This window comes from Orycteropus afer, unplaced genomic scaffold (genome assembly GCF_000298275.1).
Source record: "Orycteropus afer afer isolate SDZICR_OR568_19922 unplaced genomic scaffold, OryAfe1.0 scaffold00002, whole genome shotgun sequence".
NCBI lineage: Eukaryota > Metazoa > Chordata > Mammalia > Tubulidentata > Orycteropodidae > Orycteropus > Orycteropus afer.
The window spans coordinates 30,576,676-30,592,875 of NW_006921589.1; the positions used below are offsets into that span (position 1 = coordinate 30,576,676).

At 36.2% G+C, this 16,200-nt stretch overlaps 1 protein-coding gene across 1 annotated transcript in view; it reads right to left on the bottom strand.

The window, feature by feature from the left end:
* Positions 1-16,200, bottom strand: part of NBEAL1 (neurobeachin like 1) — a 209,665-nt gene that overhangs the window by 82,175 nt on the left and 111,290 nt on the right. Inside the window, 8 exon segments of the mRNA XM_042783564.1 lie at positions 956-1,114; positions 3,314-3,470; positions 4,048-4,150; positions 4,256-4,415; positions 4,862-4,995; positions 5,832-6,000; positions 6,910-6,999; positions 9,779-9,864. Coding sequence (XP_042639498.1) covers positions 956-1,114; positions 3,314-3,470; positions 4,048-4,150; positions 4,256-4,415; positions 4,862-4,995; positions 5,832-6,000; positions 6,910-6,999; positions 9,779-9,864 — 1,058 coding nt within the window.

Sequence of the window (16,200 nt, forward strand, 5' to 3'; positions counted from 1 at the left end):
ACTTATTGTCATGAGAATATGGTACCACTGTAGAATCTTTAGGATTCTTGTATCACTTATATAAATAGATGGTGTTTTAACAAAACAAAACAATCTCCATAAAGGATCCCTTGTGTGGACAGATGCTTTAAAGAGAGCACAGGTCACCACAATCAGTAGTCAAGAGAAACTATATACCAGGCCACTGTCACTGAACCTCTGTTTTCCAAAGTTTAGAAATACCAAACACAGGGAATTCAAACATGACCCTTTCAATAGACACTATTATACAACTCTAAGGTTATAAGGGAAAGTAACTGTCACAAGACAATTAAGGACCATGAACAAGAGAATAAATTATGAAGAGAAAAAAAAAAAAAATCAATGCTGAAATATGACTGACTCCTCTACTTTTAGTTAACAAAAAGGTGAGGTGAGTTCAGTCAAAATTCAAAGTGACTATTTTGGATAACTTAATAAAATAGATTCTATATACTTGGAAAAGTTACTATAACCTCTCTGGCCTCAGTTTCTACATTTATAATATGGAAGATAATAACAAGACTAATTTCATAAAGTTGTTGCAAGGATTAAATAAGCCAACTATAAGAAAAGGGCTTAGTACCTGCCATACAATGAGTGCTACATAAGGGTTATCTATTGTCATTATTAACTGCTAAAGTGTTCTGAATTTCTATGTAGACCCTGCTTAAGTCAAAAAGGAGATGACAGGGCTTTATTTTGATGTAGGTATAACAAAGTGGATTTTCCTCTCTGGTGAATTATCAAATTGCAATATAACTTTTTTTTTTAAATATACAAACAGCTAAAACATGAAAAAAATCACAAAATGAATTGCGCAACTTAAAATTACTGGTAAATATGAAAAGAATTTATATTCATAGGCTATGTCGTAAGTACATACATACATCTGTAAATAGTCCAAATTATTAAAATGCTTAAGAAATGTTTATACCTTAAAAATGATTTCTCTTAGTCTGTCAGAGTATTTCTGGTTTAAGAGCAAGGCATAAAGTATATCAGCATTTCCTGGTTCAAACAGCAGCAAGAAAAGCTGACCTCTAGTTGGGCTGGTACGTAGAAGACTGATGAGTACATCCAAAATTCCAAAGAGCTTTTAAAATTAAATAACACAAAACAAATAACACATACACAGAAGTACAAGTTAAGCCATAAGCCACAGCATAGCTATTCAATTAAAAATCCCGTACCCCCTAAGGAGTTTGTGTGTGGCACAATCACTTAACCCATTCACTGCTGACTGAAAGGTTGGTTGGTTAAAGCAGACCCAGAGGCACCCCAATAGAAAGGCCTGCCAATCTACTTCCAAAAAAGGCCACTGAAAACCCTACAGAATAAAGTTCTACTCTGACACATGGGTCACCATGAGTTGGAATCAACTCAGCGCATAAGGTTTGTCTGGTTTAGGACATACCCTAATGTTCTAGCTTAACTGGACTGTTATCTTCTGAAGCACCCCTGTCTTTTCCTTCCAACATACTTTTGGCTTATTCAATTTACTTTGTATATACTCTTGCTACCAATATTCATCTGTTGAAACCATACTTATCCTGTTTTGCACATATGAAAAACTTTTCTCTTCCTTAAAGCCTTTCCTGGTCTCCTTAACATGTAATACTCTTGTATGACAACCTCCTGTTAGCTGCCACTAAGTCAGTCCCCAACTCAAGGTGTCTCCATGTACAACAAAACTGGACTGCTGTAGTCCACAGGGTTTTTTCACTGGTGTATTTTTCGGAAGTAGATCACCAGGCCCCTCTTCCTAGTCTGTCTTAGTATGGAACCAGTTAGTGGCAACCTGTTCAGCAACAAAGAAGCACATAAGCCTCCATGATCAGACAGGGGTGACTGCGCCTGAGGTACACTGATCCAGAATCAACCTAGATCTCCAACATGGAAGACGAGAACAGTACTTCATCATATCTCTCTTATAAGCTATTATTTATTATACTTTTCTTTGATTCATAGTTATTTATCAACCTCTCTTATTCACCCCTGCCCCTAACAGACTAAAGAAAGAATGATAATCCATTCATCATTGTATTATCTGCAACTTAGAGTATTATTCTGTGTATATACTAAATTTTCAACAAATAGCTTTTGACTAAATTGATCAAGAGAATAACACTGGCAATCAATCACAGCCATATGATAAACAATGCAGCAATTATGAAATAAGATGGTTACTCATTCTTCTCAATAGTCGAACCTTACATGAGAATAGCCTGTTATCTATATAATACCAATTATGAAGCCATGTAACTACTGAGCATATAATGAATATTACATGATGGTAAGGTAGAAAAATATTTCATCAACATAAATTAAGGCTATTCAACGTGGTGACAGAAAGTGGTAAACAGAAAAAGCACAGAAGCTAAAAGCAAATACTCTTGAGTTTCAGTCCCAGGTTTATTAGCTGTGAGACTTTCTAAATTAAATCACATAATCTCTCTAAATATCTGTATTTCCAAATGTGTAGATGGGAAGAATAATTCCTGCTCTCTATATTTTACAACAGCAGTTGTCAATTTTGATTGTGTATCAGAATGCCCTGAATGGTTTGATTCAGTAGAAGGGAAGATGAGAGACAAATATTTGCATGTCTGTCAAGTTCCCGGGAGCTCTGGTGGCATGGTGCCTAAGGCATCTGACTGCTAATCGGAAGGCTGGCGGTTCAAACTCACCAGCCACTCCTCGGAAGGAAGGCTGGGCAATCTACTTCTGTAGAGATACCACCTCAGAAACCCAAGGAGGGGCTGCTGTGAGTGAGAATCAACTCAACGACAATGGGTTTGGTTTGGTTTTGGTTTATTAAGTTCCCAGGTAAAGTGGTCAGAGATCATTTATTGAGAACAACTTGCCTTAAAGGGTAGTTCTAAGGATTAAGTAAGATAATTTATGTGAAAGTATTTAAAAAATAGAAATACACTGGCAATTTAGTCTTTATGCAAAATTTTTTATGAAACTAGGTTATGTTAAAATTTACTTTAGAAATCTCCCTAGTAATTTTGATGACAATCAATATATAAAGTGTGAGCTAGGAAAATAAGCCTCATAATTGCCAGACAAAACTATGGACTGTATTTTCTAGCTAATTAAAATATTTAATTATATTGCCATCTATTTCATTAAACATGCAGTTAGCACATAAAACTTGACTTATTTAAATGTATTATTAGTATGTGACACATCATGCATTTTATTCCTAAAATGTTTAACATATTGATTAAACAAACCTAAGTTTATAAGATGCAAAAAAGAAAAAACAGATTGATCACAAGCATAGTACCTGTTCTTCTTCATTGGTAGCAGCTATGTAACCCATAATACTCTGTATCTCTTCATTAGTTCCACCTTTGCTCAGAAAGTATTTAATTAGTCCATACAAAGATGTCCTTATTGTTCGAATATCATCTACAGACAGCTCATCATATTTACAACCACTCCTGAAAGTGAAAAACAAAGAGCAAGAATAAAAAATTTTCATTTTTGCTTTTTTTTAAAAAAAAAAAATAGAAAAGATTCAGTAAGAAAAAGAGCTTTCTGTGTGATTATCAGAATTAATAGACTGTTTGAAGACGACTTCTTTTTTCAGGAAAACTTTCTGAAGTTTAAAGTTTCAGAAACAAACATTAAAAATAATAAAACAGCTTACACATATAGAACATTTACTATATGTCAGGCATACTTCTCTAAGTGCTTTACACAACTAATTCATTTATTTAACTGAATCCTGAAAACCACCATAGGTCACAGTTTTTATAATCTCCTTGTCACAGATGAGGAAACTCAAGCACACAGAAACTGAGGAGTCACTTGCTTATTTATGGCTACACAACTAACAGAACACAAGCATCAAACCCAATCTATGTGGTCAATTTTTCATCATCTTAATCTCCAAACTATCCTGCCTCTCCAGTGTCGAGGGATGTTAGAATTTCTCGAAAAGAAACAATCCACGTGTTCCAATCTAGTAGCTGACAGAAAACATTTTCATACTGAGAAGGAGCACGGACATCATACCCGTAATAAATCCTAAGTGTATCCAAGAGAAACTGAACGCCGTATTTCTTCCGAAAAACTCTCCTGCTGTCTTTAATGATGGTGGAGAGATATTGTATATGACCTAAAACAGAAAGTTCATTCTTAAATGATATACCTAAAAAAGTCACATAGGTAATTATAAATTTGTAAAACAGCCATAATATTTTATCTAGCAGCCTGCTCTCACCAATTCGAAAGGGAAAATCTCCACGGTTCCAAATACGAAAGTCAAAGAGTAAATACTGATACATTTGTTGCAAAAGCTGCATATTTTTCTCTAATGACACCTGCTCAATTAATATTTGAATTGCCATCAATACATTTACATCCATCAAGGTGCTTGGCACCTGAAATCCAAACAGAGAGGGTTCTGTAAAGCTCAGTTTAAATAATTGTTAGTAAGGTATAATTCAGACTATCTAATTATAAAAATACAAAAATTTGGGTTAGAAAAATATAAACTAGAAAATTACTTTTTCTGATATAAAGCAAGAACATATTTTTCCTGTCATATTCCTAAAATAGTCCTAGATTTATCAAATATCCTACACACCAAAGCTAAAAACAAGACTGTACATATCAAAGGTTCTAAATAACTGATTCTTTCTTGCACAAGAAGAGTCCATAAAAGTTTTAAAAAGTTTCCTGTGAAACAAATTATATCCATTAAAATACTTTCAGCTACCCTACTGTAAATTTTTAAAAATACATTTATTTATTAGGAAGAAAAACTCCAATACCAACTGCAAATTACAATCATCAGCCACATCTACATGATGTCAGACTGACTCACCTTCTGAAGTAGGGCACCAAGAGTAGCAACTCCATGGGAGTGAATCAGATTGTCTTGGTTGATGGGATGCCTCTGAATAAAGTGCTTCACAATCAAAATAAATGTTGCCACTAAATTTCTCTCTAGTCTAGACTCTGGAATTGTGAACATGGCATTAATCATCATACTCTTATCATTCTTATATCACATTTTAATATCAGATGCATATTATAACAAAGAATGAATTTCTAAAAAAAATTTTTTAAGAGTTTGTTTTACATACAATGTTACGTGTACATTTAGTTTCACTCCTCATTTATCATGCCCAACCCTAACCCAGTCACCTCCCCTCCCTGCCCAGTAATCTTCCCCCTGTGCCCCTCATAGTTATGTACTGTTTGTCCTGCATTTCCTCAGTGTGAATGTTGCCCCTCTGGTGCTCCATGGTCTATTGCTCTACGGGATGTATTACCACAGAGTATGTAAGTGCATCATCCTGGGTTGAGTGGTCTGCATGTATATCTTGTTAACTATTGGCCTGAGAGCCAGCCCCTGGGAGTGAGTTTTATTCCAGGCACAGAATGTATTCCAGGGCCATAGTACTGGGGGTCTCATCAGACTCCATCCAACCAGTAATTCTGGTCATTATTTAGTTAACAAAGAAGGAATCTGGTTCAGTAGTTTGCCTCCACGACTCACTTAAATATCACAGAAGGCAACAATTTGCAAATTATATATTTATGCAATCTTTCTCTACCATAATTAAATCATGTTGTCATATTTCCATTAAGAATATAAACTAAGAATAGCCATGAATTAAACTTATGCTTTTTGACCAGAGTATTATAAACTTTCTAAACTGTATTAGTAAATTTAGACTACAATTTTAAATTGCCAAAAGATAAGCTTCTTCTTAAGGGTGTTTTAATCAATTTTCCAATTAATTCTCAAGTTTCTCAATGACTATTTTGTATTAATTCCATCTTAATACCTGATGTTTTTGTGGAGGTCAATACCACCCAATCTCCTTCTATAGGTGTTATCAATTCAGAAACTGTGCTTTCATTCATTCCTTCAGGGATCTGTCCTTCGCTGGTGTGGCAGATTTGTTCCAGTAAAGGAAAGAGTACATTTAATCCACCTATGCAGTTTATGATGTCCTGAAAAGGAAATTACAATTTTTAAGTCTTCATATCTAAACCATACATATAAGGCTACAATTTGCTAACCCGTTAGGCAATGTATGGTTGTACACTATAATATATAGCACAGACACTGTAAGTATGTGGTCTGGAATACCTTGTCTCTGTCACTTATTATCTATTTGGACCTGGTCAAACTAGCCTTTCTGAGTCTCAATTTCACTGACTGTAAAACAGAACTACTTGTTACGTCACCATATGGTCATAGAATAATTTATTTAATAAGTACGGTGGCACAGTGCCTAAGGTATTTGACTGCTAACCAGAAGGCTGGCATTTCAACTCCACCAGCCACTCCTCAGAAAGAAGACTGGGCAATCTACTTCCTTAGAGACATCACCTCAGAAACCCAAGGAGGGGTCGCTATGGGTGGGATCTGACTCACTGACTGAAGGCAGCCGAGTTTGGTTTTTTTGGTTATAACAATAGCTACCATATTTTTCTTATGGAGATGTTTAGCCTCATGTCACAGCTTAAGAAGGTAACTAATTACAAGCACAACAAACAGTCACTACTATAGTCATTCAACTACTGGTAGCAGCAAACATTTTATTAACTGGGACCTATCATTCAGATCAGGAGCCCTGATGGCGCAATAGTTAAGCACTTGCCATCTAAATGAAAAGTCGGCAGTTCAAACCCATCAACTGCTCCACAAGAGCAAAGACCTGGCAATCTATTCCTGTACAGTTTACAACTTGGGAAACCTCACTGGGTTTCAATGGGGCAGTTCACATTGTCACAATGGGCCACCACAAGTCGGAATTGACTTGATGGCACACAACAATAGTGATACTTAAAAGATAAACTCTTCAAATAATTACTAAACCTACAAAATATGATGCCCATCAATTAACATTAATTTACCTTAATGTCCCAGTTCACTACTTTGTTTCCTGTTAACCTTCCATGCAAACAATTAGGAGATAAATCAAGACAGATTGGATTTTTGCAGGCCTAAGAATAAAAGTATGGCAAACAGGTAAGTGCAATTAGGACAAAACATACTTTAACTATATAGGAAACATTTCACCATAATTTTAAAAGACATACTGTATAGTCAATGATACAATGCCCACAATATTAACTTTCATGTTATTGTTCTCAGTTTCTTAAAAGAGTAAGGACAAAAAGATTCTAAAGCACTCACTCATCAAACGCCAAGTCACATATCTTTGTCAGAATGAGCTATTACTAGAACTTAACGTTCACGAATCACATTGGTTTAAAATTTTTCTCTTTTAAACCAATATTTGCAAGCAAAATTTTTGTTGTTATTTTTTAAATTCAGTGTTCTATTCTTACTAGCACTTCTCTAGGCACAATTTGATAATACACATAAAATGTATGACTAAAATATGACATACATACTAAAATGTGACAGAGCAGAAAGATATGTCACCATATGAAAACACAATCACATAAGACATTATTTTCTCTCACATTACTGACAGACATTTCTGCTTATATGCAAATTAAGATCTCAGCCTGCAACTCTAAAAAGTCATCTATTAACTTCCATTCATAAACGTTTATAAAGCATGTAATATCACATTCAATCTATGAATTTGTAGGTAATGAAGCATCCTTGAATCTAATAACCATTCCAAAAGAAAACAAATTTTAGCATATCAACAGATATATGCAATTGTTGCTTTGCTCCTAAAATTATCGAGAAAAATTGTGTTAATAAAACTCAAAAACCTCGTTTAACTCAATGTAAATGTGTATCAGTCTCAGAAGACAGAAATGTCTTTCTTCCATTACTGTATTAGTTTGAGCACAGTTTATCTATGGTCTGTCCTAACTCAATAATCTCTAAAGGAGATCACTGCCTCTAGCTTCCGATCCTTCCAATTTATCTTTCATACTGCAGCTTGAGACCTTTTCCTAAAATGCAAACCTGATCATATCACTCTCGTGCTTAAAATCTTACTCACTGCCTACTATTTAGTCTAACACAGAAGAGTTGCCATGATCCAGCATGTACTTGCCCTCTCATCTCATATCCCAACATGCTCTCCTCCTGCTCAGTACAGGGTACCCAAATACATATACAACTCAGTTTTACAGTCTATGCATGCCTTTTTAAGTGCTGCTCAACCTGCTTTGTACACTTCTCCCACCCTGGCCTTTTATGAAACAAATCAAACCATCTTCTCTCTGATCTTCTAACTTCCTGGAAGAGTCAATCACCCCCTCCATGTGCTCTTGATAGATTTTGTACAAAATTTTAACACAAAAACACAGTATGGTGGTTAAGGAAGTGAGTTAAATAGGCTGAGTTCTACCTCCAGCACTACCATTCACTAAAGTATGAGCCTCAGCAAGTAACTTACCTTTACTGAGCCCCTAAATACTAAAGCTTAGAAAAGATACAGCTAATACCACATACCCCCTCAGAGTTTCTGTGATGGTTAAAAAAGAAACAATATATGTAAAACACTTAGCATTGTGATGACTATATTGTAAACATCTAATAAATGGTAGCTAAAATGAGAAAACATGCTCAAACAATTTTATTATACTTATTTGTTTACATATATTTATTTGATTTTAACCTGTAAGCTTAAAGTCAGAGCCTTTAATTTTCTTTATATTCTCCAGTATCTGGTACAGAAAAAACAATAAATTTTATACAAATGGATGACTAAACATTTCTTATGAGTACAAAATGAAAAACTTAATAATTGATGCTAATCACTGGTGAATTTAGGTGAAGAGTATATAGGATTTCACCTTACTTTCTTTCAACTTCTGTGTAGATTTGAAATGTCTTGGGAAAAATACAACTGGTAAGAAAAACTTTATTAGGTCAAGTATCATAACAAATAAGTAGTCAAAGAAATAAATTATGACCATATACCACTTGGTAAAACTTTAAAAAGATATTCTATAATATACACTCTCATACAAGGAAAGTATTGTCTCGGTCAATTAACACTGAATATAATGAAAGCAATGGATACTATTGTTTCTGCCATTCTTCCTTTTTTTCCTACCAATTCTACCTTTTATCTTAACTTCCAATCCTTTCTCTTGTACTTTAGTTAACTTCCCTAAGTCACTGTTGACCTCAATTATTTATGCTACATAGGCCCTTGAAGGAAAAAGGACTGGGTACAGTATGCATACAGGTAGTTTCTCTCTTTTCCTTCTGAAGCAAGCATTTCATTTTCACTTACTCATACGATATTTTTATTAAAAAAAAAAAAAAGGCTAAGCACATACTGTTTTAGCTCCCATGCAGAAAACTAGGAGAAAATATTTCATTTACTAAAATCAATTCATTAGTACAAACTCCTGCTAAAATTATTCTTATTAAAAGGGATGACACACACAGAGTTACTTATGATTGCATCTGAACCCTAACTGAGGAGGTATGCCTAATTTTTTCTATCCCCCATGTTTAAATGGGAGCTCTGGTGGCATAGTGCCTAAGGCATCTGACTCTAACCAGGAGGCTGGCAGTTCAAACCCACCAGCTAGTCCTCAGAAGGAAGACTGGGCAATCTACTTCCACAGAGATACTGCCTTGGTAACCCAAGAAGGGGTCGCTATGAGTCCAATTGACTCAACCGACAGTGAGCTTGGCTTTTTTCTTAATGTTTAAAAAAATAGTTAAATCAAGGTCTTTTCTCTCAATCACTGACCGAAACGATTAGAGGACTAGAAAAGAAAATTGAGTTGACAGCATAGTTACAAGTAGATAGAAAGTCCATGTATTAACTCTGACCTTTGGTGTGTAGTGAAGGAGGACGTTGCCAGGGAGGTCAGCCATGTCAGACTCTTGACATTTCCAAGGGCTTAAACAATTTGGACCTGAAAATTATTTGGACATGTATACACATCACTTAACAGACATGGCTTCCTAGGTTCTGTATAATCAGAACAAAATGAAACTGAATTCCAATACCTCATTAAAGATCATTTTAAATCAAACTGTTTCTAGTACTTAAATAACATAGTTAAAAAAAAAACACTGCATAAAATGTACTTTAATTTTTGCATCACTTGCAATTCATCTAGACAAACAGAAAGATTAGGGGGTACATCAATCCTTACCACAGTAAGGGAATTTTATGTAACATTAAAAATATATCAATATCAAATATAACAAAGTTTTTCTATTATTTTATCTATAATATGTAAACTAATTCAAATTTATAGGACGAAACACTAAGATAATCAATCAGTAGGGTGAATAGACATCACAGAAATGGAATAGCAAAGGAGTAGAAAGAAAATCTTGACATTAAAACTCAAAGATAAATTAAAACAAGATTCTAATAATGGAGATATCAATATAGACTATTCCTACTTACTGAGGCTGTTCACACATGTGTTACTAGTAGGCATTTTACAATGGTGAATCCTTTCTGGAAACTGTAGGCAACATGTTGTGAGAGCCATAAAAATATCCATATACCATATATGCAAAAGATCTCTTTAAAATGTTAAAAAGCAAAGATGTCACTTTAAAGACTAAGGTGCGTCTGACTTCAGCCATGGCATGTTCAACTGCCTCACATATAGGCAAAAGCTCGCATAAGGAAGACCAAAGAAGAATTGATGATTTTGAATTACGGTGTTGGTGAAGAACACTGAACATACTATGGACTAGCAGAAGAATGAACAAATCCATCTTGGAAGAGGCGTAGCTAGAACGTTCCTTGGTCCTGTTACCAGGAGGGACCAGTCCCCGGAGAAGGGTATCATGCTTGGTAAAGGGAGGGTCAGTAGCAAAAAGGAAGATCCTCAACAAGATGAACTGAAATGATGGCTACAATGGGCTCAAGCATACCAGCAACTGTGAGCGTGGTACAGGACAAGGCAGTGTTTCATTCTGTTGTACATAGAGTCACTTATGAGTCAGAACCAATTCAATGGCACCAAACAACAACATAAATATATATCCTAAATAACTAAGTCAAAATCAGAAAAAACAACTGGCACGGTTAATCATATTTAATATTGGAAGTTTTTATCAATATTAAAAATTATAAACAACCCAAGTAAATCATGTACTACGAATCTAATGAAATATTATATAGCCATGACAAGTGATAATTATAAAGGCTATATAACAAGTAATTATATTTAAGAGAGTAAGATTATAAGTGGAAAAAATGTAAGAACAAAATCCAAGGCATAACAGCAGTCATGACCACCCTAAATGACTTAATATTAACCTGGAGTTTAGATTACAGATCTCCTTCAAAACAATGTTAATGGTGTAAACTTCTGAAGGTCTGGCCAGTCTCACTCATTTTAAAACTCCTGTCTAACCTAAGACATTTGAAAATAATAAAACTATTCTACAGACTAAATGTACATGACTACTTAAAGGCTTAACTCCTGAATATCCTACTAAAACACTGGCATAATTTTTTAAAGTGAGAAGGATCCAGTAATGACAGTTGTAACACTCTTCTGTCAGTATGTTGTACTGTGGTGACTTGCATATTGCTTTGAAGGTGGAAGCTCTGCCATCAGTATTTCAAATACCACCAGGGTCACGATAGGTGGACTGGTTTCGGTGGAGCTTCCAAACTAAAACAGATTGGGAAGAAGGACCTGGAGATCTACTCCTGAAAAAACTGGCCTGTGAAAACTTTTTTTTTTTTTTTATTAGGATTTGGGTGAAGATTTACAGAGTAAATTCACTTTTCATACAGCAGTTCACATATACTTTGTCTCATGTCATTGACCAAAATTTACAATGCAGCAGCTCCCCTCCCACTTCCTCCCCATAGTTACCTCCTCCCAGTGTCCATCCCTTCATACTCTTCTGCACCCTGAGAGGCCCATTGTCTGCCAACCCTGTATATGATCTTGGATACACTCTCCATTTAGACATACATAATTGTTTAGCTTGTTCACCCATCTATCCGTCCCTATACCCATGTTTGCTTTCATTGACAACTCAGTATTGTATTTGCAAAGGGGTTCATATTTGTTGTTTGTACTCTGTGAAAACCTTTTAATAGCAGAAGAAAACTGTCTGACATTGTGCTGAAGGATGAGCTCCTCAGACTGGAAGGCATTCAAAATATGACTGAGGAAGAGCTGTATCCTCAAAGTAGAGTTGACCTTAATGACATGGATGGAGTTAAGGTTATAGGACTTTCATTTGCTTAAGTGGCATAACTCAAAATGAGAATAAACAGCGGCAAACATTCATTAATAATCAGAATATAGAGTTCATAAAGTGTGAATCAAGGAAAACTGGAAGTTATCAAATGAAATGGAATGCTGGAAAACTGGTATCCCAAGGATTTCAATATCCCTTAGGATATCACTTATGACCTTAAATGTACTAGTAATGGCCATTATGAATCAAACAATCATATGGTTTACTATGCTGGGAATGACAAATTGAAGAGGAAAAGCATTCCATTCACAGTCAAACAGTACATTTCAAGATCTATCCTAAAATACAATGCTATCATTATATAAGCCTACAAAGAACACCAGTTAATACGACTATTATTAAAATTTACACACAAAAACCCATAATGCCAAAGATGAAGGAAGTCAAGATTTTTACCAACTTCTACAGTCTGCAATTGACCAAACATGCAGTCAAGATACATAAATAATTACTGACAGGAATGTGAAAATTAGAAACAAAGAAGGAGGATAAGCAGTTGGAAAATATGGCCTTGGTGACAGATGACACTGGAGACTGCAAAACGGAAGTTTGCAAGATGATGACCTATTCATTGGAAATATCTTGTTTTAACAAAATAAAGGGTGACTATACATGTGGACCTCATCAGAAGAAATACACAGGATGCAAATTGACTACATTTGTGCAAAGAGATGATGGAGAAGCTAAATGTCATCAGTCGGAACAAGGGCAGGGGCTGACTAGAAAAGACACCATTAATGGCTCATATGTATGTTCAAGCTGAAGCTGAAGAAAATTAAAACAAGTTCACAAGAGCCAAATTATGATGCTGAATATATACCACTTGAATTTAGGACTATCTCAAGAACAGATCTGATGCACTGAACAATAGTGACCAAAGACCAGATGAGTTGTGGGAGGATATTGTTAGGCCGAAGCAAACCCAAGCCACCAACATTTCAGTTAGCAGCTTCCTCCGGGCGTCAAGCCCTGATGAGACAGCCTGATAAGACAACGGAAGTAACAGAACCCACCCAGACTGGAAAGTCCCATGCAGTGGCAAGCTTCCTCTTGTGAAGCCCCCTCATGCTAATTAAGTACAGACCCATACTAACAGCTAATTGGACCCCACTATTTCCTTAGTGTCCCCGCTTAGGTCCTCCACAAGACTATAAACCATCCCCTCCCCAGCCAGGTGGTGCAACTTCCCAGGCCCCTCTCAGGGACCCGTGAACCTCACCCGGGCACCTCTCGGGGGCCCGTAAACCTCCCCCAGAAACTCAGAATAAAAACTTCTCTTTAACCTCACTTTTGTGCGTCCTTTTCTCCTTACTGTGGCCTTACAGATATCATACAAAGGATGAAGAAAGAAAACAGAAAAAACAAAACCCAAAGGCCCTGCCATCAAGTTGATTCCAACTCATACAGACCCAAATTGGATTTCCAAGGCTATAAATCTTCACAGAAGTAGACTGTCTCATCTTTCTCCCATGGAGTAGCTGACGGGTTTGAACCACTGATGACCTGGTTAGCAGCCAAATATCTTACCCACTACACCAGGGAGCTCTGGTAGCATAGTGGCTAAGGCACTTGACTACTAACCAGACGGCTGGCAGTTCAAACCCACCAGCCACTCCTCGGAAGGAAGGTTGGGCAATCCTACTTCCGTAGTGATACTGCCTCGGAAACCAAGGAGGGGTCGCTATGAGTCAGGTCTGACTCGACGGCACATAACAACAACAACAACACACCACCAGAGCTCCCTGAAGAAAGCAAAAGGTCATTAAAAAGACAAAAAAAAAAAAGGCCAAAATGGGTATCAGAAGATATTCTGAATCTTGCTTATGAACATAGAGTAGCTAAAGTGGAAAGAAGAAACAACGAAATGAAAGCGCTGAACAGATTTCAAATGGCAGCTTGAGAAGACAAAATAAAGTAGTATGATGAAATGTGCAAAGACAATGAGTTAGAAAAACAAAAAGGAAGAACACGTTTGCCATTTCCTAAGCTGAAAGACCTGAAGAAAGAACTCAAGGCTTGAATTTCAATATTGGAGGATTCTATAAGCAAAATCTTGACCAACACAGGAAGCATCAAAAGAAGATGGAAGGAATACACAGAGTCATTGTATCAAAAAGAACTGGTCAACATTCAACCATTTCAGGAGGTAGCATGTGATCAAGACAGATAGTATCAAAGGCAGAAGTCCAAGATTCACTAAAGGTACTGATGAAAAACAAACCTCCAGGACTTGAGGCAATACCAATTTACATGTTTTGACAAATAGACACAATGCTGGAAACACTCACTCATCTATGCCAAGAAATCTGGAAGATGACTATTTGGCCAATTGACTGGAAGAGATCCGTATCTGTGCCCATTCCAAAGAAAGGTGATACAACAGAAGGTGGAAATTACTGAACAGTATCATTAATATCACATACATGTAAAATTATGCTAAATAAAATTCAAAAACAGTTACACCAATACATCAAGAGGAACTGCCAGAAATTCATTCAGGCCAGACTCAGAAGATGTAGCAGAAGGGATATCACTGCTGATGTCAGATGGATCTTGGATCAAAGTAGAGAATACCAGAAAGATGTCTACCTGTGTTTCACTGACTATGCAAAGGCATATTTGACTGTGTGAATCCTAACAAATTATGGATAACATTGTGAAGAATGAGAATTCCAGACTACTTTATTGTACTCATGAAGAACCAATAAATAGACCAGGAAGCAGTGGTCCAAATTGAACAAGGGGATACAGCACACTTTAAAATAAGGAAAGGTGTGCATCAGGGATGTATCTTTTCACCATACTTACTGAATTTTTATGCTGAGCAAACTCTTTGAGAAGAAGGTGGTATCAGGATTGAAAGAAGACTCACTGACAAACTGTGATATGAAGATGACACAACCTTGTTTGCTGAAAGTGAAGAGGACTTAAAACACGTACTGATGAAGATCAAAGACTTCAGCATGGATTACACCTTAAATATAAAGAAAACAAAATCCTCACAAATGGACCAACAAACAATATCAAGATAAAAAGAGAAAACACTGAAGCTGTCAAAGGTTTAATTTTACTTGGATCCATAATCAACATCCATGGAAGCAGCAGTCAAGAAATCAAATTACATACTGCTCTGGACAAATCTGCTGGAAAAGACCTCTTTAAAGTGTCAAAAAGCAAAGGATCATTTTGAGAAAGTGTACCTGCCCCAAGCCGTGGTATTTTCAACCACCATATATGTATGTGAAAGTAGGACCATGAATAAGAAAGACTGAAGAATTATTGAAGTCCTTGAATTATGGTGTTGGCAAAGAATACTGAATATACCACAGACTGCCATGAATGAACAAATATGTCCTGGGAAGAGGTACAGCCAGGATGGTCCTCAGACACGAGAATGACTAGACTTTGTCTCATGTACATGTTATCAGGAGGGAACAGTCCCTGGAGAAGGACATCATGCTTGGTAAAGCAGAGGGTTGAGAAAAAAGAGGAAGATCCTCAATGAGATGGACTGACACGGTGGCTGTAACAACAAGCTCAATCATAGCCGATAGTTATGAGGATGGTGTAGAACCAGGCAGGGTCACTATGAGTAGGAACCAACTCAATGGCATCTAACAACAAGAAACGAAAATTAGTATATATCCTTAAAATCACACCCAAAAGAAAAAAGAGAACAGTCTGTATTCTTATCTAAGGACTCCTAATTCTACTTGCCTCATGAATTCTTCAGGTATATTATTTTATCAGTTCTAAAAATGACAAGTTTTGGCACAAGATTCATATGAATTTGTATTCAGTGACATGATTTCTCATGATTTCAGGCTTCCGAGAGAGTTCCGGCAAGATGGTGGACTAGGCAGAAGGATTGCACAGACCCTCTTCAACAAAGAAAAGGGAAACCAATTAACAAAGACACAGAAGATAATCTTGGACCCCTGAGCCTTGAAAGGAAGGATACAGAAGTGGACTAAACCCCAACTAGCAGAAGAATTTGAGTGAAA